The 22,829-nt window shown below is 48.9% G+C and overlaps 3 protein-coding genes across 8 annotated transcripts in view; 2 read left to right on the top strand and 1 right to left on the bottom strand.

Moving 5' to 3' along the window:
- Window positions 1-636: 636 nt before the first annotated feature.
- Window positions 637-10,078, bottom strand: RPS16 (ribosomal protein S16). The gene is made up of 6 exons (XM_026010072.2): window positions 9,993-10,078; window positions 3,385-3,689; window positions 3,149-3,250; window positions 1,139-1,235; window positions 970-1,017; window positions 637-847 (listed from the first exon to the last, which is right to left on the bottom strand). The coding sequence occupies exons 2-6, from the start codon at window positions 3,430-3,432 to the stop codon at window positions 702-704; spliced, it is 441 nt and encodes a 146-aa protein (XP_025865857.1). The 5' UTR covers window positions 3,433-3,689; window positions 9,993-10,078; the 3' UTR covers window positions 637-701.
- LOC112928570 (uncharacterized) lies at window positions 5,290-7,793 on the top strand. The gene is made up of 4 exons (XM_026010396.2): window positions 5,290-5,513; window positions 5,989-6,147; window positions 6,269-6,313; window positions 7,393-7,793. The coding sequence occupies exons 1-4, from the start codon at window positions 5,370-5,372 to the stop codon at window positions 7,645-7,647; spliced, it is 603 nt and encodes a 200-aa protein (XP_025866181.1). The 5' UTR covers window positions 5,290-5,369; the 3' UTR covers window positions 7,648-7,793.
- SUPT5H (SPT5 homolog, DSIF elongation factor subunit) overlaps window positions 9,904-22,829 on the top strand; it is a 28,823-nt gene continuing 15,897 nt past the window's right edge. The window contains exons 1-10 of one of the 6 annotated variants that reach the window (XM_026010068.2): window positions 10,128-10,281; window positions 10,631-10,708; window positions 16,025-16,190; window positions 20,262-20,327; window positions 20,871-20,882; window positions 21,372-21,441; window positions 21,556-21,624; window positions 21,722-21,787; window positions 22,044-22,074; window positions 22,410-22,478. In XM_026010068.2, coding sequence (XP_025865853.2) covers window positions 10,171-10,281; window positions 10,631-10,708; window positions 16,025-16,190; window positions 20,262-20,327; window positions 20,871-20,882; window positions 21,372-21,441; window positions 21,556-21,624; window positions 21,722-21,787; window positions 22,044-22,074; window positions 22,410-22,478 — 738 coding nt within the window. In that variant the 5' untranslated portion in view covers window positions 10,128-10,170. Of the gene's footprint in view, window positions 10,376-10,630; window positions 10,709-16,024; window positions 16,191-20,261; window positions 20,328-20,870; window positions 20,883-21,371; window positions 21,442-21,555; window positions 21,625-21,721; window positions 21,788-22,043; window positions 22,075-22,409; window positions 22,479-22,829 lie in introns of all 6 variants that reach the window. The other 5 variants (XM_026010070.2, XM_026010071.2, XM_026010069.2 and 2 more) reach the window with 5 other exon arrangements.

Here is a 22,829-nt window from a genome sequence, read left to right on the forward strand (position 1 = left end):
TGTGTAGCCCAGAAGTAGCAACCGAGAGCCTACTACGTGTTGGCTCTTACTACATGGGAGGCACAACGGGTGAACAAGTCCTCAGTCAGACACACGTTCTGAGCCCTGCAAAGACAGCCACCACACAGTGTAAATCAGGACCTTTCCCCAGGAGGGAGTATTGACAACCTGAAGGGATGGTCAGGGGAAATGCCACGCCCACCCCATCTCCCCACCACATCTCAAGCCTACCTACCTACAGGTTGATATTAAGAAAAATTCCTTTCCAATCTATGTGTGGCCCAAAGTGTGACTTTGGAATGCACCTAAATTGTTTCTCTGGTCCTTGTTAAAGTTTACCAATCTTACACATTTCCCACTCCTCCCTGACATTCCATGAAAACAGCAGCAAAGGGACTGGAAAAAAAAAAGACAAACTCACCAAGACACCCCACACAACCACTCAACCTCAGCTGTGCCCACGCTGGACTCCACTGGAAGTGCAGGGAGATGGAGAGCAAGCCTGCTCCCACCTGCCTCTCCAACCCGTCCACACTAACCCTGGGGTGATGCCGGCTTACCACCCAGACTGACACTGGGCCGGGGTGTTTCTTTCCTTTTAGCCCAAGACCCACCACAAACAACCAAAGCACAACCTTTGAAACCTTAAGTCCCACGACAGCGGTTTATTATAAAGATGAACCCTCATCCTCACAACAATTTCATCGGTAGGATTTCTGGTAGCGAGCACGGGCACCAGGACCGCCAAACTTTTTGGATTCGCAGCGCCGGGGATCTGCCACCAGCAGGGTCCGGTCGTACTGGATAAGGATGTCTTTGATCTCCTTCTTGGAGGCCTCATCCACATCTGGGGGAAGGACAGTGAAAGGTGAGAGCGGTGGAAGCATCCCCCAGTCTCTGGGCTGAAGATGGGGGCTGGTCCTCAACCTGCCACCCACCCACCCATAGGAAGGAGCCGTTCTCACTCACATTTCTGGTAATAGGCCACCAGCGCCTTGGAGATGGACTGGCGGATGGCTGTGAGGGAAATACACGCACAGAAGAGTATATTAGCTTTGAGAAGGCCCAAGAACAAGGCCTGGCTCTCAGAGCCACCTGCCCATCCGTCCCCCCCATACGCCCAATTCCTGGAACTCACCGTAAATCTGGGCCACATGACCACCACCCTTCACTCGGACACGGATGTCCACCCCGGCAAATCGCTCCTTACCCAGAAGCAGAACAGGTTCCAGTAGCTGGAGAAACAGGGGACATGACAGGATTTCCTATCACAACCTGGACAGCTGACTATCTCACTGAGCACCCTACTCCTCTCTCTCCAAGTAACTGCCACCACTGACCTCAAAGCACTAGTGGGCAAGGAGATGCACGGCCAGGAGAGCAGGGAGCACTTGAAGATGGATGAGAGACTCCTGAAGGCAACCTGAGCTGGGCCCTCCTATTTCTGTCCCTCTGGGCCTCAGTGTTCCCATCTCTAGGACTGGTTCTTAAAAGTGTTAGCATTTTAACTGAACACGGCAAACCTCTACAACCACCAAAACTACTGCAAACGTTGAAAAGCCACTCCTGGACCATGTCTTTTTCTGGATTTCTCCCTTGAGCTCTCCTCCCAGCCCTCTGAGCCTCCCATTTCCAAATTACAATACTACACACCCTATGCCATGCTATCCCCTTGCCGGCTCTAGATGTTTTGCAAGTGCCTGCGTGCTCCTGTTTTACCTACTCTAGGTCTCAGCTCACAGATCCCCATCAGCACCTCCACCCACTCCCCAAGCCTGTCCTGATCCTTTCACGCAAGTGGAAGCATTCTCGGGGCTCTTCCATTCCAACCCAGACTACGCTGGATTAGTGTCTGGTACTGGGTCCAGTCTGCTTCCTCCAGTGGACTAGGAGCTTTATGAGGGTAGGGCCTGGGACCACCGCTCTGTACACAGGACACACAAGCAAAACTTTTGTATAACTGACAGGCGGTAAGAGTAAACCACAGTACTCGATTATCTACTATGCCAAGGGATCTCAGACTCTATCCTATTAAATTCTAACTAATAAACCTACTACAGTAAAGTTATTTTCCGCACTTAAAAGTAACAATTTTACCACAACCCTACACACTGGAAACTAATGTAACACTGTGTGCCCACTACACTAAAATTAAAAAGTCAAAGGTAATAAAATAAAAGCAACATACTTTATGAAGAAACAAATACATTTATTCACATGTTAAGCAGTTTACACTAACAACCTAATTTATCCTCACAACAGTCCTTCAAGGTAGTAGGTACCCCACTTATATAGAACCCAAAAATGAAGTTACTTCCCTCGAACAATAACATATATAAAACAGGCAAAAAACAGACTCTGCTCTTTCCGTTCCGAGCTCAAGAAACTGAGGCAAAAACACGCAGGGGACCACGAACCCCTTTCACAGCAAATCACAACAAACCCAAATTCTGTTCCTGTTCTTCCAATATTTAATTGTTGACCATCAACAGTGTCCAAACCCTACTCTTACAAAGTTTTAAAAAACCCTGACAGAAATAAGAAATTGATTTCTGTCCTCTGAGTCTACACTCTAGCAGGAAAAAAGACGTTAGATTGTGAACACAACACACGTCCCGCATTAACTTAGTGCAAGAAACCAGAATTCACCAACTCCTGTTGGCTTTCATTCCCCCCAGTGAGTGGACTTCCAAAAATCCGAGTTTTTAAAGCATCTTCATTTTTTAAAAAAAGACTTTATTCATGAAAGACACACAGAGAGGCAGAGACACAGGCAGAGAAACAGGCTCCATGCAGGAAGCCCGATGTGGGACCCGATCCCAGACTCCAGGATCACGCCCTGAGCCGAAGGCAGATGCTCAACCTCTGAGCCACCCAGGTGTCCCTGAAAGCACCCTCTTTGGATGCTTTCCAAAGCAAACGTGGATATCTGCAATATCCACGTTTTCACTCTGCCCACTCAAGCTTTTATCACGGTATCTCAAACCCCCGAAAACCACTTCCCAAGGCCCCTTTTTCTCTGCCCCCAACTGTTTCTAAACATCCTCCAGCTTCCAAGGCCAATGAACTCCAGGAACCGACTTACTTAAACATCTCTTTCTAGCTAGAGGCCTCCACTCAACCCAAACGCCCCTCCCCAATCCAGCACCTTGTACTGCAGCGTGCGTGGCTCGATCATCTCCAGGGGCCGCCCGTTCACCTTGATGAGGCCGTTGCCCCGCTTGCAGTGCGCCACGGCGGTGGCCGTCTTCTGTGGAAAGCAAGGGAGCAACAGCGCAGCCACGTGAGCTTCGGCCCCAGCTCCCAAGTCCACCCCAGAACCCGCCCGTAGGCTTCGGCCGACCCCCGCCTCCCTCCGCCCCTCCCTTCGGGCACCCAGACTACCTTACGTCCGAAGACCTGCACGGACTGCAGAGGACCCTTGGACGGCATGGCTGCGACGGTAGGGAAGAGCTCTTCACCGCGCGGCGCTGCAACCGGAAAAGGAAAATGCGGGGCCGCCCCAGCCGCTTTTCAGGGTCTGCGCAGGCGCTTTGGGAGCTGCGTCGCGACGGGAGAGAGCTTGACGGCACACATTGCAGCCAGGGGGCGGGACTTCGGAATAGCGGCGGGAAGGTGGGTCCAAGGACCGGAGGAGGCGGGACCTGGGAGCGGAAGGGGCGGGGCCTGAAGTGCGCTGCGTGCAATCGCTGGAGAAGGAAGAAGACGCGCGGTTCTTCACACTCATGGTGGTCGTTGCCCACCGCCGCCACGTTTGCCTTTCGGCTCTTTAAAAATCTCCCTCCACCCAAAAACTCGAGTCTCACGGTCCTCAGAAGAGGCTCCCGTTTACCCCTCGCCACTGGCTATCGTCCTCCCCTGCTCCGCAAATCCCCCTCCCTCGGAATCGCACCTACGGAACCCACAGCAGGAAGTCAGGCGGGATTTCCAGATTCAGGATTCAGAACCCACCTGCTCCGAGAATCCTCTCCCAGAATTTCCTTTTAGCGCCCCACGCTCAGAATCTACTTTTCACCAGAATTTCCTTCCTTTTAGAGTCTCCTCCAGACTCCCCCCTCTTCAGAGCCCTCACTCAGTTCCTCTTTCCCCGAATCTTCGTCCACTCAGGGGCCCCGGAATCTACTTATGCCCGCAATCCACCCTTCCTGGAACCTCCTCGGTAGAATCCCCTTTCACAGAATTTCTCTCCCTTTTAGAGCCCCCCTCCTTCAAAATCTACTTTTCTTAAGAATTCCCTTCCCTTTAGAGCCTCCTCTTCCCAGCAACTGCCTCCCCTAGGATGTTCCTCCCCTAGAATTCTCCACACCTTAGAGACCCTCCCTTCATTTCTTTTTTAAAAAGATTTTATTTATTCATGAGAAAGATTTTATTCATTATTTATTCACAGAGAGAGAGGCAGAGACACAGGCAGTGGGAGAAGCAGGCTCCATGCAGGGAGCCCGATGTGAGACTCGATCCCAGGACCCCAGGATCACGACCTGAGCTAAAGGCAGATGCTCAACCACTAAGCCACCTAGGTGCCCCGAGACCCTCCCTTCAGAATGCTCCCCCCTTCAGGGTCCCTACCCTAGAATCCCTCTTTCTCCAGGGACCTACTCACCAAGCTCCTCCCCACAGAATTCATCCCTAGCACCCTCCCATCCCATCTGAGGAATCTCGGGATTGAGTTGCCCTTTTACTCCCCCACACTCAGGATACTCCCTCCCCAGGCAAAAGGCTTGTCTCAGAGCTGCAGAGGGGCCACAGTTGCTTCAGTTTCTCTGGCAGCACTGAGTCAGAAGTCCAAGGTTCTTTTTTTTTTTTTTTTTTTTTTATGATTTTATTTATTTATTTATGAGAGACACACAGAGAGAGGCAGAGAAACAGGCTCCATCCTGGGAGCTCGGCATGGGACTTGATCCCAGGTCTCCAGGATCATGCCCTGGGCTGAAGGCGGTGCTAAACCGCTGAGCCACCGGGGCTGCCCATAAGGTTCTTTTTTTTTTTTTTTTTTTTTTTTTTTAAAGATTTTATTTATGAGAGACACAGAGACACAGGCAGAGGGAGAAGCAGGCTCCCCACAAAGAGCCCGATGCGAGGCTGGATCCCGGATCCCAGGATCAGGACCTGAGCCGAAGGCAGACACCCAACCGCTGAGCCATCCAGGTGTCCCTGAAGTCCAAGGTTCAAAGGGCTGTGGTGACTCAATTTGCACCTGGAAGGTGGAGACTGGGTGGAGGTTAGTGGGCGGATCTGTGGCTGGAGGGAGAATCCTCCAGCCCAGAGTCCAGCTCCAACAAGGTGAGAGAGGAGAGGTGGAGGGAGGGAGCACCCAGACGCTGACTTGGGGGGACAGACAGACATACAAAGCACAAGAGAGACAGACACACATGAAGGAGAAAGACAAAGAAGGGGCCAATGGAAAAGAGGAAAAAGAAGATAGACACAGGGTCAATTACAGATGGACCCAGAAAACACAAGTGACGGCGATTCGGAGGCAGAGAGGCCAGCCCTCAGAGAATGAAGACAGACAGGTACAGGCAAGCATGGAGATTTCAAGATATTTGAAATATGGAGAAACGATGTAGGAATAGAAGTAGAAAGGAGAGCAGATCCCCAAATATGCACCTGCAAACACAGATAAAGCCTAGCAGGGGTGTTTTCCAATGAGAAGACAGGCCATGGGATTCACGTACTCACACACTCTTATGCTGCCTGATGCACCTGTTGGGGGAGGAGGGTGGGATTAGACTTCCCCAAATCCTCTAATCTCTCTGGGCTAATCCTCATTTGCTTGCTGAGTCTTTTATCTTCCTGTGTGTGTGTGTGGGGGGGGGGGTGTCAGGGAGCCCTCTGACCTGGACCCTCCCTACTGTAGCATGACCATCTTCCCTGGCCTCTTGAAGAACATTCTCTGAGTATCTGTGGGTTGAGTGGAGCTGGACCAGAAGGGGTCAGGACACTTCAGTCTTCCAACTTGCTCTGTCTCTTTGCACTTCTTGCTTCCAGGACCCTGGGCTGGGACCAGAGAAAGCCTGGGTGGTGGGCAGGGTGCCCGTGTGGCCTCTCTGGACCATCCTCCTGCTGATACGGCCCTTGGGAAGCCTAGGATCACCCCTCTGTCCTCGGGAGGCTTTCTACTTCTTAATTGCCATCATGAAGATGCTGGTGAGGAGGAGGGAGGGGAGAGCCAGCAGATAGGCAGGGAGGGGGTTGGGGGGGGCATGTTTGAAGAAGGGTCCGGCTCTCCCCTCCAAGATCTGATTCTTCTCCCTGCCTCAAATTATAGGGAAACAAAAATGATGGCACTCTTTACACCCCAGATGACCTTTCGGTGAGTATTTCATTAGCTCCTTACTGGGCGTTGGAAATTTAGGGAGAATCCACTAACTCAGAATACATGTTGGCGGCAGGAGGCAGTGGGGCTGGTGTTTGGCTGTCCAGTTGCTGACCCAGCTCCCAGCCTTCAAATAGATTTTGTTTGCTGCTGTCTCCAATACCTATTTTTTTTAAAAGATTTATTTATTTATTTGAGAGAGAGAGAGAGCACACTTGCAGATGCATGTGAGCAGTGGGGAGGGACAGAGGGAGAGGGAGAGAATCCCAAGCAGACTCCCTCACTTAGTGGGGAGCCTGATGTAGAGCTTGATCCCATGAAACTGAGATCAGGACCCCAGCCAAAACCAAGAGTTGGGACGCCTAACTGACTGAGCCACCCACGTGCCCTGTGCCATCTCCCAACACCTAGAACATAGGTGGCACATAGCAACAAATGATGATGGTGGTGGTGATGGTTAAATAGTGCTCCATCTGCCAGGCATTGGTCTAAATGGTTTAAGTATATGAGCTTGTTTACTCTTCACACTGACCGGGATCCCTGGGTGGCTCAGCAGTTTAGCGTCTGCCTTTGGCCCAGGGCGTGATCCTGGAGTCCCAGCATGGAGCCTGCTTCTCCCTCTGGCTGTGTCTCTGCCTCTCTCTGTGTGTGTCTTTCATGAATAAATAAATAAAAATCTTAAAAAAAAAAAAAAAACTCTTCACACTGACCCTATGAGGTAGAAAGGTCCACCGTATATGGATGTGAAGAACATACACCACACAAGGATCCCACATCAATTAGGGCAGTATTCACATCCAGGATATATTCATCAATTTCTGGTAGATAGCAGTAATGTATTTTGTTCTAACAAAATCAACACTTTAAAGTAATTTAAGAAAGAAGTGTCATTTTCTAGGTATAGGTTTGCATTAGCCCTGAAGGTAGGAATTATTCAGAACTCTGTTTCACAGATTAGAAAACTGAGGGCCAAAGAGGTGAAGGGGCTTATCCCAGGCCATAATTCAGAAACCCTGGGGTTGGGATTTTGGGATCAGACCCTTGCCCAGAGACACCAAGTCACTCTGTCCCCACAGGTGTGTCCTGCTGAGACTCTGGGGTGCTTCCGGCTGGAGCTGTCTGTGATCCAGTTCGAAGAGGGCCCATCCTTGGGGATTGCAGTGTTCCGGCTACAGCGTCTGCTGGATGCCCTGGGGTCTCGGCTGTGGGTGACTGGCCAGGGCCCTTGTCCACCCTGCGAAGGACATCCTCAGAGACCTGTCCCTCTCTTTCTGTTGAAACTCTTAGAGTTATTACAGGGGGCTTGTGCTCAGCACCTGCCCTCAGCATGAGCCTGGGAAGACACAGACTCCCTGGTACTGCTGGAGAGGCTGGGTGGAGAGAGGGAGAGAGGACTTGGGTTTCTAGCCCCAGTTCCCAGTCCTAAGCCTTCTTCTAGGCCAGAGGACCCCATCTGGAGCCCAAGGAGCCAAGGTGGAGAGGAGAGAAGGAAAATAAGATCTGAAACCTGAAGTCTCTGACCTCCTGGGATGGGGGTGGGTAGATAAATCGGCTCTCACCTGCCTCTGCTCTCCCTCTCAGATACTCCCTCCTCTCTCCTCTTCTGGTTAAGGACAGAATTGCACAGATGTCTTCTAACCTAATCCCACCCCTAGAGGACAGACAGAGAGAGGCTTGTGCCTGAATACAAATAATTACCACCTGGAGAGCTTTGAAATAATACTGATGGCAAGGCCCCAACCCAGAGATTTTGATAATTGGTCTCTGGTGGATCCTGAACATCCATAGTTTTAAAATCAACTTCATTGAGGTGTAGTTTATGTACAGTAATAAGCATACATTTCAAGTAGACATTTCATTGAGTTTGGACAAATGTATACACACAGCCACATTTCCATCACCCCCAAAGCATCCTTCATGCCCCTTCCCAGTTAATCTTCACCTCCAGTCGTAGACACCCACCAGTCTGCTTTCTCTCTGGATTAATTTTGCTTTCTCTAGGGTTTCATATGAATGGAATTGTACTATGTATATATATTTACATATATTCTAGTGTCTGGTTTCTTTCATTCAGCATGTTTTTGAGATTCATTCATGTACCAACCAGCAATTTGTTACTATTCCATTGTATAGATGCACCCCAATTTGTTTATCCACTCTCTTCATGATGGATATTGGGCTGTTTCCACTTTGGGGCTATTGTGCATCGCTCTCTACTTGCATCTTATGTACCACTGGGGCTGAGGGTTGAGAACACCTGACACACAAAGGAAGAACTTTCTATGGGGAGAAAATTACTGTTTCCTGGAGTAAATGTCTTTTTGCAGCAAGGTCAGTAAGCATTTTATATGTAGAATCCTATTTTGAAGGGCTGCTGTTTAAAGGAACCGAGCTTGGGGGACAGTTGGGTGGCTCAGTGGTTGGGCATCTGCCTTTGGCTCAGGGTGTGATCCTGGGGTCCCCGGATCAAGTCCCACATACAGCTTCCTGCATGGAACCTGCTACTCCCTCTGCCTGTGTCTCTGTGTCTCTTGTGAATGAATAAAATCTTAAAATATAAATAAATAAATAAATAAATAAATAAATAAATAAATAAATAAATAAATAAATAAAAAAACCGAGCTTGGGATGCTTGGGTGGCTCAGGGGTTGAATTTCTGCCTTGGACTCAGGGTGTGATCCTAGGGTCCTAGGATGGAGTCCTACATCAAGCTCCCTGTGGGTAGCCTGCTTCTCTCTCGGTCTATGTTTCTGCCTCTCTCTGTGCCTCTCATGAATAAATATATATACAAATAAATAAATCTTTAAAAAATGAATAAAGGTGAACACATCTGGGTGGCGAGTGTCTGTCTGCCTTTGGCCCAAGGCGCGATCCTGGAATTCTGGGATGGAGTCCCACATCGGGCTCCCTGAATGGAGCCTGCTTCTCTCTCTGTATCTCTGCCTCTCTCTCTCTCTCTCTCTTTCTCTCATGAATAAATAAATAAAATCTTTTAAAAAATGAATACACAAACCAATTTTATAGAAAGGAAGACATAGAGTGACCAGCCCCTCCCCAGTTTATATTGGTTTCAGTCTGGGATTGTTGGATCAGGGAGTGTATATTCATTCCCTGGTAGCTGTCTTGTGAGCCAGTTGGTGGCCAAACCACGTATTACCCTGTACTAGGTGCATATTAAAATTTTGTAAATTGAATCCAGGTGTCTCAATGCTTATGCAAGAAATTTTAGCAATTTTTTTTAAAGATTTTATTTATTCATGATAGAGAGAGAGAGAGAGAGGCAGAGACACAAGGAGAGGGAGAAGAAGGCTCCGTGCCAGGGGCCTGACGCGGGACTCGATCCTGAGACTCCAGGATCGCATCCTGGGCCTAAGGCACGCGAGAAACCGCGAGAAACCGCTGAGCCACGCAGCAATGTGTTTTAAAAGTTTGATTTTTTTCCCCCTTCATCACATTAATTTTTCTTCTCTCTCATCGCCTGGTCCTCTTTGCCACCTGTCAGACAAATAATTACTAATATGTAAATTCCCGTTGATTTAAACTTAGGGATTTGTAAAGGAAAGCAAGCGTTTTTAAGCGTCACTCACACTTGGGGAGGAGTCTTAGGTCTGCCATTGCGCAGTTAGTTTATTTTTCTGAGCTTCAGTTTTCTTGTCGGCAAAATGGGGGTACTTACCTTCTAGGAATCTTTTAGAGGATCTAGGGAATAAAGCCTGATTTATCTGCTAATTCATTATTATTTAGTCATTCTCTGACTCCTCGCGGCTTGGCACACCACATCAGTTAAGTACAAGCTCGAGCTCCTGGTTGGAAATGCCCAACGGAGAAGGGGAGGAGTCTTTGACACTCCCAAGATGTCGACTCCATGCTCTACGTTAAGCAGACCTGCCACTTTCAAGATGGCGCCCAGGAAGTGCATCACCGGAGACGAGCTCCGGAAATCTCGCGTTAGGCGAGGCCAACGGGTAAGTTCTCGCGAGAGGGCACGTCAGTCCCAGCCGGGCGTCGTGTGAACAGCTGCTGGTACCGAAGGCTGAGGTGGAACCGGAGCGGTGAGGGGTGGGTCGGTCGCCGAGGTGGCAGCACCCAGGGTCGCCGGGGTCCAGGGAGGCTTAGAGCCCGGATTCGGGGACTCGGAAGGTGTACCAGGTGGCTTAGGGATAGCCTTTTGAGACCACGGTTGCCAGAACGAGGCTGCCGGAAGTGCGCTAAGGGATTTTTCTTCTCCCCGGGAACTGGCGGGGAAACTGAGGCTGGGGTGGGGCCGTTGTTTGGGGGACGCACTGAGGCCGCCGTCTTTTCCTGCAAGAGCAGAAGATGTCGGACAGCGAGGACAGCAACTTCTCCGAGGAGGAGGATAGTGAGCACAGCAGTGACGGCGAGGAGGCCGAGGTGTGTGGCTGGGACTTGGTGGGGAGGCATCGTGCCTGGGGCAGGACCAGGGCAGAAGGGCCCCTGTGGGAGCTCGGAGGACATCAAAACGAGCTCTGGCCTCTGGCAGTTTCCAGCTTGCTGATAGTGATAGAGAAGTAGGCAAGCCTAAGTCCAGCAGAGGGATGGGTGCGCGAAGCCAGGGATGCGCCAGGTACAGTGAAATAACAGGACCCAGCAGAGAGCAAGCACTCCCTGTTCGCTTCTATTTTGGGGTGTGCATTTCATTTCAGAAATATATTTTTAGTGCCTACACAATTCTTTGCCCTGGGCCGGCACCAATAAACAAAACAGATTTTGAAAGTTCTTTGCTCCTTGTTTCTAAGTAAACATAACTAATAAGTTTATTGTTTAGTAAGGCAGAGGGTGCCCTGGAGAAAAGTAGCGAAGGGGAATAGGAAGTCTTGGTCAGTTTTAAGTAAGGTGAGCCTGAGAGGGTGATGTTTGAAAAAAGACATGTTGGAGGTGAGGGAGTGAGCCATGTGTAGAAGTTAAAAGTGTTGCAGTAAGGGGGGCAGCACGTGCAGAGTTGGGAGCGTGGGCCTGCGTGTTCAAGAAGTAGCAAGGAGAGCGTGTGCCGCAAAGAAGTAGCAGGAGCCAGATCATATAGGATCTTGAAGGTTCTGCTGAGGAATTTGTTCTGGTTGAGTGGGACAGAGCCGTGAGAAAGGTTTTGAGCAAAGAAGGGGTGTGATCTCATGTTTTGAAAGGATTACTCTGGCTTTGGCTCTATTTGGTTCATCTGATTTTAAATATTCTGCTGTTGCCTATTTTCCTCTTTTGTTTACTTCTGGCTTTTTCGCTGATTAAATAAATGTTTGAGCAGCTACTCCTGTGTTCCAGATTCTTCCTTAGGTGTTGAAGAGAGTGGAGCCAGGCAAATTTTCTTTCAGAGTTTACACTTAGTAGGCAACAGTTGCAAACTAACAAAGAGATGACTTGATGATTATAAATGTTTCTTTTAACCTCCAGAAAGGTAAATCAGGTTTTTTTGTTTGTTTTTGTTTTTGTTTTTTTAGATTTTATATATTTATTCATGAGAGAGAGAGCGAGGCAGAGGGAGAAGCAGCTCCATGCAGGGAGCCTGACTTGGGACTTGATCCCCGGTCTCCAGGATCAGGCCCTGGACTGAAGGCAGCGCTAAACCGCTGAGCCACCTGGGCTGCCTCTAAATCATTTTTAAAGTTAGTTGCCAACACTTGTAAGGACTATTTCATGTAAAAGTCATGATTTTCTGCTTTTCTGGGAAAGTGAGAGGAACCAGCAACATGAGGCCCAGGACTGTTCTACCCAGCAGCTCTTTTTTTTTTTTTTTTTTTTTTAAGATTTATTTGTTTATTCATTCAGAGAGAGTGAGAGAGAGGCAGAGACACAGGCAGAGGGAGAAGCAGGCTCCATGCAGGAAGCCCGATGTGGGACTTGATCCCGGGTCTCCAGGATCACACCCCGGGCTGCAAGCGGCGCCAAACCCCTGCGCCACCGGGGCTGCCCCCCAGCAGTTCTTGGCTTAAGAAGTGTCAGCCTGCTGTAGAATGGGGAATTTTCTCCCATTTCCTGGTATATATCAGTTGCCATTTATCATCATACCTGCCTTGTGGTGGATTTAAGTAAACACTTCATATACTTGTGTCCTAGGAAACATCAGGTAGAGAGTGCCATGGATTTCCTTTGACCTGCTCCACTTACTTTTGTTCTTTTCTTACTCTCTGTAGGTATTTGATTGTCAATCCTTGTGCTCTCTGGGGAATCCTCAGCCTCCAGTGAAGAGTTGAAGGAATTGGGAAGCCATCGTCAGGGTGGGGCAAAGTGGGAGGATGCTAGGAAGGGATTTTGCTTCAAGCAGCACTGGGTTCTTGGTTTCTCTGACTCATGGCTTCAAGACACTGTTTGTGGTTAGATCCTGGTGGTAATAAGAAAACGATCCCTGGGTCCTTTTCCTGGCTGGGGCATCTGGTTTGCTGTGTCCAGATCTCACTTCCCAACACCACACCAGGCTCTTGACTCACCTGCTGGCTTGTCAGCTATCACCAGATGAGGCAGGAGGACAGTGAAAGGCCAGCCAGAGATAGGACTGGATAGGCTTTTTGGACAGCCAAATGTTAGCATGGTCTTTGAAGGACCAGGCCTTGTGGAACAAAGAAGGTAGGGATGGCAGACGATGAGCCAGTGCTGAGGGGAATGAGCCGTTTCACCATTCTCAGTCCCAGTAATCTGCTCATTCATTCGATGAACATGTTACTAGTATTGCTGTCATGGTGGGTCACAGGCTCCTTCATGGAGCTCTCTGTCCTGGGGTAGAGATAATTGTACAAACAGATGGTTACTTCAGGGGATTGTGAGGATGCCCAGCGTAAGAGCATGTTCAAGCTTCAGGATAACACAAAGATAGTAATGGGAGCTCTCTCCTCAGTGATTGGGGAGCCAGGTTTGAAGAGAAGGTTTTGCTGGGACTGAGCCAGGAGAATGATGACAAGGTTCCTTGAAATCAAGCTGTGGTCCTGTTGTAGTTTGAGTTGTTAAAAAGTGGGACATTGTAAAAAAAAAAAAAAAAAGTGGGACATTGTGTACTAGTCAGGAATATGTATGAAACAAATATTTCAGTTGCTTCAGTTCCTATCCCTGGACTGGGTGATGTTAGAAACCTAGCAATGCCTAAGGTAGCCTGGGCCCTGCTCTTAGGGAGCTTACAGTGGTACAAGGCTGTGATGGAGGAAGCTCAGAGGATATGCCTGACTTTGCTGGGGATGGGGGGTAGCATGACTTCCTGAAAAGGGGGGTATTTTGATTGAAATATGAGTAAGAGTCAAAGGAGAATAGCTTTTTTTGCAGAGGACCAGCATGTGCAATGGATAGTACAGAGAGCATGGTATGAGTAGTTCAGTATGGCTGGGACCTAGCATTTGGGTGAGTGGGGAGCCTAAAGAGGCAGGATGAGAAGGAGAGGCAGTGGGCAGAGTGTGTGCTTCTAGTCTAGGCTGCTAGGGAGCTAGTTCTTTACCTGAGGGCAGTGGGAAACCATGGCCATGTTGTTTCAAGCAGGGAACCAAATGACCCATTTTTGTGTTGATCATATTTAGTTTCCCAAGACTATAGGTTACATTCCAGGTAGGGGTTGATGAGAGGTGGTTTTAGGTGGGATAAGAACAAGACCTCAAGCCACATTGAGTCATCATGAAGTTATTTCCTGTATAAATTGCATGTCCTGTCTTTTGGTTGGGTCACAGAGAAAGTTTCATTTTGGTGCTACTGTGCCTTGAACACTTATAATAAGAGCTTGTCTCCAAGTTTATTAGGCAAACAGGTTTTTGGCTTAGACCCTGCAGCAGGCAATAGTATCATACTAGTGCTTAATAACATTGTTTTGCTTTTATCTTTATGGTTACTTTTTGCTTATAACAAGTTAACTTTATTTATTTTTAAAGACTTTATTTATTTACTCATGAGAGACAGAGAGAGAGGCAGAGATATGAGCAGAGAGAGAAGCAGGCTCCATTTAGGGAGCCTGATGTGAGACTCGATCCCACGGGACTCCAAGATCACACCTTGGGCCAAAGGCAAGACACTCAACCACTGAGCCACCCATGTCTTGTCCCATGACAAGTTAACTTTAAAAACGTTTTTACTTGTGAAATATTTCAAAATATGGAAAAGTTTTTCTGTTAAGTTAAATGAAAATTGGAGTGAATTTAAAGAAAATAGCAGATAAATGGGTTGTACTGATGTGAACTTGGCAAGAAGGCATGAAGTTAATGAGGAAAAGATTGAAGTTGGCAAACACTGCTTTGTGTGGATCATCTCCTTTTGTGACTGGTACAGAAAGAGGGCTTAGAGGCCAAGAGACCAGAAAAGAGGCTGGGCAAGGGGCTGGGTTTTGTTTAGTTTTAAAGATTTTATTTATTTATTCATGAGAGACACAGGGAGAAGCAGAGACACAGGCAGAGGGAGAAGCAGGCTCCATTCTACGCAGGGAGCCTGATGTGGGACTTGATTCCAGGACTCCAGGATTACGCCCTGAGCTGAAGGCAGGTGCTCAACCACAGAGCCACCCAGGCGTCCCAAGGGGCTGGGTTTTAGAGGGCAGCGTTCTGGCTTATGCTGGGGGATATGGGGATGGGGAAGAAGGGACAGATTGGAGGGATAATGTTCCAAAAGCAGGAAGGTCAAGAGTTTGGTGCCTCCTGGAAGCTAGAGGGAGTCAGCAGAAACCTAGGGGAGGACATTGAAGTCAGTGTAGGACATGGTGTGTGTGTGCTCGGAGGACCTCTCGGGGAGGCATCTGTGGAGGCTGCTGACACATGGGGGCCTCTAGTTCTGGAGGAAAGTGGGGAACCGAAAACAGATGGGGCATCACCTGCAGAGACTGAAGGCGAGACTATGGAAGGTAAAGTGGCCGAGGGGGAGAGTGTCTGCAGGCAGAAGCAGAGTGGGCCCCCTGCTGAACCCTGGGGACTGAAGCCAGTACTTGAGGGTTGAACAGAGGAGGAGGGGCTTGCAGAAGATCAGCCAGAGAGGTTGGAGAAAAGCCAGGGGGATGTGATGTGACAGATGCCAAGGGAAGAGCTTTTCCCTAGGGAGGATCAGTGGTGTGAGGTGTTTTGTAGCTGAGGAGTAAAGATTGTGCATAGAATTAGCAACAAGAGGGCAGCCCCGGTGGTGGCCCAGCGGTTTAGCAATGCCTTCATCCTGGGGTGTGATCCTGGAGACCAGGGATCGAGTCCCACATTGGGCTGGCTCCCTGCGTGGAGCCTGCTTCTCCCTCTGCCTGTGTCTCTGCCTCCCTCTCTCTCTGTATCTCTCATGAATAAATAAGTAAAATCTTAAAAGAAAAAAAAGAAGAATTAGCAACAAGAGGCAGGCAGTAACTTCGGGGAGCAGTGTAGACTGGGATTAGAGATACAAGAATCATTGTTGCAGAGATGTCCACCAGCCAAGGGAGCGGAGGAGATGGCCTAGGGAATTGTAGGGTGCAGAGAGATGAGGGCCAAGGAGCAAACCTCGTGGAGCTGCAGCATTTACAGGCCAGGTAGAGGCTAGCAAGGTGGTCCAGTGGAGCATGGAGTCTGACCGGCTCCTGGGTATTGGTTGGGCGGATTGGGGGGATGGCAGTGCTGTCATTGAGATAGGATGGCTGCCAGAGAGGCCTGGCCAGGGCGGAAGGGAGTGTATGCAGAGCACAGGGGGTGATGACTAGCTGGTGTCAGACTTGGGGGTGGGGGACTTGGTGTCTGGATCTGGGGGTGCAGAACCTTGGTGCCTCAACCCTACCTGACTCTCCAGGTAGAGGAAGAGCGGCGGAGTGTAGCAGGCAGTGAGAAGGAGGAAGAGCCGGAGGAGGAAGAGGAGGAGGAAGAGGAGGAAGAATATGATGAGGAAGAGGAAGAAGAAGATGATGACCGGCCTCCCAAGAAACCCCGCCATGGCGGCTTCATTCTGGACGAGGCCGGTATGTCACAGGACTGGCGAGTGCTGAGCGGAGGCTGGACTTCCACCTTCACTTCTGTTTCTTGAACATACTTTAAAATTTTTTTTTTTATTTTGGTAAATGTCAAACACACACTGGTGGGATAGTATATGGAAAGTCCAAATACTAATCACATAGTGTCAAGAGTAAATAGCTTAGTACCAATCCTGTTTTGATTTTTCCTACTCACTTCCACTCACTGCTTGATCATGTCAAAGCAAATACCAAATGTAGAATTTTGCTTTGAAATATTTCTGTGTTCCTAAAACATCAGTCCTTTAATTTTTACTTTTTTTTAAGATTTTATTTATTCATGAGAGACAGAGAGAGGCAGAGACATAGGCAGAGGGAGAAGGAGACTCCATGCAGGGAGCCTGATGTGGAACTCGATCCTGGGACTCCAGGATTGTGCCCTGAGCCAAAGACATGTCCAGCTGCTGAGCCACCCAGGCGTCCCTATCAGTCCTTTTAAAAATTTTTTTATTTTTATTTATTTATTTATGATAGTCACACAGAGAGAGATGAGAGAGAGGCAGAGACACAGGCAGAGGGAGAAGCAGGCTCCATGCACCGGGAGCCCGACATGGGATTCGATCCCGGGTCTCCAGGATCGCGCCCTGGGCCAAAGGCAGGCGCTAAACTGCTGCGCCACCCAGGGATCCCTCTATCAGTCCTTTTAAAATAAATACACAGTTACAATACCATTATCATTTCTTAAAGACCTGAAGTCTGTGCTCATCGTGAAAACCTCTGATGACCTAGATGTAGGCAGCATGGGAGTGGAGGCCGACAGGCCTGGATTCCTTTGGCCTGGCTCTGCTCTCTTCCTTGTGTGGCTCTGGATGAGTTGCTGTTCATCTCTCGGAGCCCCTTTTCCCCTCTCTACCAGGGAACAAACAGTCCTTCATAATCCAGCAGAGATATTTGAGGATTTTGGGGGGGCCAAATCAAGTAATGGCAACCCAGAGTGAAATCCCCAGCCTAGAAGCCCCTCAGAAAAGGTGGTTATCTATTAACAGTATACAGGCTCACATTATATTTACTGATCCGTAAACTTTTTTTTTTTTTTTTTTACTTTCAGCGATTTTGTAGGTAGATATAACATAGATAAGTTAAATAAGTTAATTCATTTAAAGTTTTCTGATAAAAAAAAATATATAAAGTTTTCTGATCAACTTTTGGCACCTCAGTGCTCTATAAACTTTAGCTACTGTCATCATCATCATCATCATTTTGGAAATACCCATTTTCCCCCAGTGGCTACATGGTAGTATTTTCTCCAGAATCTGTTTTATTTAACCAATCTCTTCTTAGACATTGAAGTTTGTGTTTTTCGTTATTACGAGCAACACTGCTGGGGAACACCTTCCTATGTGTTTAGATGTAGACACAACTTATTACCTGAACCAGGGTTTTTTTTTTTTTTTTAAAGATTTTATTTATTTATTCATGAGAAACACAGAGAAAGAGGCAGAGACATAGGCAGAGGGAGAAGCAGTCTCCCTACAGAGAGCCTGATGGGGGACTCGATCCCAGGACCCCGGGATCACGCCTTGAGCTGAAGGCAGACGCTCTACTGCTGAGCCACCCAGATGTCCCTGGACCAGCGGATCTTAATCTCTTTTGTATTGCGGCTCCTTTGGGAATCTGAAGTCTGCAGACCCCTACCTAGAATTATGCTCTGAAATGCTTAACAGAAAAATAGCATACGATTCCAAAGAGAACATTTCTACTTAAATACAGTACCTAAATATTCGCAGAACGTATGGGTTTCATCATGAATGTGTTGAAATAACAAGGTTTAGTGGAGGGTCTGATAAGAATCTAATTTTGAAGTAACAATGGATGCAAGTGACATCTTGAAATATCTGTAGCTGTAACGTGAAAATATCTGAATTTGCTGTTAACATTGTCGTGATTTATTTCCATTGCTTGTAATTGACATAAATACGTTTTCTTTAGAGATTAGAGAAGATGTATTTTATCTAACATGGCCCCTGAAGATTTTCTACATGGTAAATCTCTATAAGTCAAACTGCTGGGCAAAGGGCATGTATATGTTTTTAAAACCTTTTGATGTCTGTGTCCAGATATTGGCCCCCATCTGTGAGAGTGCTTGTTCCCACGCCCATGTAAAGTAGAACTTTTTTTTCAAAGATTTTATTCATTTATTTAAGGGAGGGGCAGAGAGAAAAGGAGAAGCAGACTCCCCGCTGAGCAGTGAGCCCATTTGGGGTTAGATCCCAGGATCTCGAGACCATGACCTGCAGATGACAGATGCTTAACTGACTGAGCCACCTAGGCACCCCACGTAAGGAGAACGACTTGGAATGCCAGCCACCATTTTCTTGGGAGAAGATTGGGGAGCAGAGGGGCAGGAAATGCTTGAAACACTCCCAGTCCCCCCTTAAAGGCTGAGGGGAAGGAGTCCTTTGAGAAGAAATCTTAGGTAGCTGATGGGCCCAGATCGAGAAAAGGGATAACATGCTGTGTGACACAGACACGGACTACTAGGGACAATCATGTTTCGGTGGGGGGAGTGGCATTGGGCATTGCCCATGGTAAGATGTGTGGCAGTGCCCATTGACGTTTAACAGGCAGGGACCCTTCGATCCAGCATTTCTTTTTTTTTAGGAATTCACCAGACAATTAAACTTGCACAGGTGCAGAAAGATATGAGGCCAAAGATAGTTGCTGCAGTCCTGTTTGCAGTTGTAAATGTCTGGTGACCTAAATGTCCGTTGATGGTAAGGACCTGGTAAAATGTGTTATGGGGCAGATCATCAGCAAATGCGGCATATTCTCCTATGGAAGAGCCCCAGGCTGGTATGATTGCTTAGAAAAAGAGGAAAGTACCCAACAGTGTGTTAAAAAGTTGCATTGGGGCAGGTAGTGGTGGGGGATTTAGATGCATCTTTTCTATATGCACAGATGATTTCTAGGCAAGAAACTGGTCACAGAGTTGCCTCTGGGGAAGGGGACTGAGCTAGTGGGAGCTAGATGGGAGGGAAACTTCATTGCACACATACATCCTCTGCTTTGGATTCTTTTATCACATGGGGGATATCACTCTTCAGCTTTTAGCATAATATTCGCTATGTACGAAAGAGTATGAGTATCTTAGTGAAGAGGTTTGGTGCATGAGCCCTGGAGCTAGCCTGTTTCTCAGGGACCAGTTGAGAGTCTTTGGGCCAGTTAGGTCACTTCTCTGGGCCTCAGAGCCATCACTGTAAAAATCAGAACGGTGGTGGTACCTCCTTCAGAGTCGCCCAGGGGATTCAGCTGGGACTCGGTGGCACGTACAACAGAGCAGTATGCACAGGACACTAAGTGTCAGTGTTACAAATGTAAGGGGAAGATAACAAAACCAATAGACTGTAAACCCTGTCTTTAAAAAAAACATATAATGGTCTTGATAGTTTGGAGGAAACTTTTGTGCTTATTTTGATCTGATATATATATATTTTTAAGTTTAGTTTATTTTTTTTGTAATCTCTACACCCAGCATGAGATTTGAACCAATCTCATGGTTCAAACCCCAAGATCAAGAGTCACATGCTGTACAGACTGAGCCAGGCTGGTGTCCCTGATCTGATTTTTTTTTTTTTTTTAAGATTTTATTTATTTATTCATGAGAAACACAGAGAGAGGCAGAGACACAAGGCAGAGGGAGAAGCAGGCTACTTGCAGGGAGCCCAATGTGGGACTCGATCCCAGAACTCCAGGATCATGCTCTAAGCCGAAGGCAGACACTCAACCACTGAGCCACCCAGGCATCCCCCGATATGATTTTTTAAGTGTACTTATGGGTGGGGTTGAGGGAGAGATGGCTTTTAGAGCCAGGTGGAGGTGGAGCTGCATGGAAGACCTGATCCTGTGGCTTGAAGCAGCTTGGTGGCATAGGGCAAGAGCCTCACCTATGCAGGCCTCTGTCATGATCTGCAGGGTAGGTGGTTGTCTTGCCAATCTCCCAGTGATGTCTCCCAGGAGCCACTGTTCTGAGGTTGCCTTTGCTGCACCCACCTCCCTGACTACTTGGCTTTTCTGTTGCAGATGTGGATGATGAGTATGAGGATGAGGACCAGTGGGAGGACGGAGCAGAGGACATTCTAGAGAAAGGTGTGTGGGGGCCCCACCTCTGCAAGACCACTTTGGGGTGTGACCAATGGTCTTGAGAGCCCATTCCCCACCCATGCCCTGCACCACCCCCACCCCCCACCCTCCTCACCTCGCTTCTTTCTGTCGTTGCCAGAGAGACCAGCTCTGTACCCTTTTCCTTTTAGGCCCATGAGTTGGGGGGGTGGGGGCTGTGGGTGGTGGGTGTGGTGGGAAGAGGACTCTGGGATCCCAGGGCCCCAGTGAATCCCTTCTCGGGGTTGTAGGGGGGTGGGCTCTGTCCCGAGATACCCCCCACTTCCTGGGCCAGTGACCCTACTTCCCTGTTATTTTCCGTTTTGTGCGCCTCATACATTTCGGCTTCTCCCCCAACCACCTGATGCCTGGCCTTTACTTTTGATTTTCAACCTTCCTGTGTCCCTCCCTTCCCCTTCCCCCAACCCATTGGTTGATTTCGCTGCTATAATTTGGCTCATACTTTGTCTGCCCTCGCCCACCACCACCACCACCACCACCACCACCACCACCTCCTCTTCCTCCAAGTAGAAGAGATTGAAGGTAAGAGTCTGAAAACTGTGAGTCCCCGACCCTCCTCCCATATCCTGACATCTTCCTGCCCACAGCACCCTCCCTAACCCCTGACCCCCAACTAGCCCTGGGGGCTCTGACTCATATAGGATCCAGAATCAGGGAGTCCTGAGGCCAGGTCTCCAGCCATTGGCCTGGGAAAGTGTGTATGTGTTTGTGCGTGTGTGTGCGAGCATTGTGGGTGGCAGGGATAGGTGGAGTGAGATGGAGTTAAGGGCATACTTAGTGGTTGTGAGACAGGGAATGGCTGGATGCCCCTACCTGTTGGGCCCTGTCCCCAAGTCTTTTTTGTGAGAAGCAGGATGCTTAGCAGGACAGTAGAGGGTGAGGGTTGGGGGTTCGTAAGTGAGGTGTCTCCTGCCCCAGGGCCTAGCTCCGGCCCTCTCAGCCCCTATCACTTTCTCCACATCCCTGCCCCTCACCTCCCTGTATTCACCCCATTTGCACATTTTTCTGCAGCTTCCAATATCGATAATGTTGTCCTGGATGAAGACCGTTCTGGGGCTCGCCGCCTACAAAACCTCTGGAGGTAAGCAGGGAGGCAAAAGGGTGAGATTGGCTCCCAGGGGAGATCTGGGGGCAGGTCAGCCCACCCTCCTCTCCAGCCTTCAATTCATGTTTACTTTCCCCCTTCACATCCCAGGGACCAGCGAGAGGAAGAACTGGGCGAGTATTACATGAAGAAATATGCCAAGTCGTCTGTGGGAGAGACGTAAGGGCACGGAGTGGGGACAGGTGGTCCCTTTTCGGGAAGGGTCAAGGCTCTGACAGAGCATCACCCCCCTTCCCAACTACTCTCCCCTCTCCAGGGTATATGGAGGATCCGATGAGCTCTCAGATGACATCACCCAGCAGCAGCTGCTCCCAGGAGTCAAGTAAGGGAGGGGTGGGATAGGCAGGCTGAGATGGGGGAAATTTTGTATTGAGAGTGGGGGCATGTACCTAGGCAGACCCAGAGTGCTGGATGATGGGGACTGGTGGCAGGTTGGCACTTGCCCTCTTTCCCCTGCTTATGGATGGCAGGATGGAGAAGGGGGCATGGAGGGAGGGGAAGAAAGATGGGTGTGGTGCTTCAGGTCTCTCGTGATGAGGCCATTTCACTGAAGGGGTTCCTTTTCCTCTCCTGTTTAGGGATCCAAATCTGTGGACTGTCAAATGTAAGGTGTGTACTCTGGGTAGCAGGGGGGGAGGTGGCCTTGTCCGGGAGAGCTTGCCATCTTTCTGTCCTGGGTCTCCTGGGCCTGTGAGTCTCTGCCTCTTCATCCCCCACCTCCCAGCCCCCTTCCCCCCTCTCCGCCTATCGCTCACTGTCTCTCACCTGGTCTGTCCTGCTGCCCATCCCTCTTGCTCTGGACTTCATCTCTCTTGCTCCTCTCTCTCTTTCTTCTATTTTATCTTTCTTGCCTGATGACTCTGCCTTGCTGCTGTCTCCTACCCCCTTTACTGTGTCCATGTTTCGTGTCGTCATCTCTCTGAAGTCTGTGTCTCTTCTTCCAGATTGGGGAGGAAAGGGCCACAGCCATTTCCTTGATGCGCAAGTTCATTGCCTACCAGTTCACAGACACGGTAAGTTGGGTAGGCAGGTAGCTTGGAAAAGAGAGTGAAGCCCAGAGGGAGGGACAGTATAGATCCAAGGGTACCAGGTACCCTTGCAGCCAGGAGCAGTGCCCGTAAAGTGAGCTGCTTTAGCTGGAAAATGACCCCTCCCTGGATTTGAAAGGCTCTTCAGTGCCTGACAGAGGTACCGTCTTCACTTTTTTTGCCCTTCTGGTAGGGCTCACCAGCCCCTGTAGCCCCCCAGAAGCCAGCCTTCTTAGCTTCCTGAGCCTTTTCTGCCTGTTCCCCAACCCTGTTCACTCACAGCACACAAAACAGGAAGATGCTGCATTAGGTTCTCAGATCTCTCTTTAAATTCTT

The sequence above is a fragment of the Vulpes vulpes genome, chromosome 1, assembly GCF_048418805.1.
Source record: "Vulpes vulpes isolate BD-2025 chromosome 1, VulVul3, whole genome shotgun sequence".
Taxonomy (NCBI): Eukaryota; Metazoa; Chordata; class Mammalia; order Carnivora; family Canidae; genus Vulpes; species Vulpes vulpes.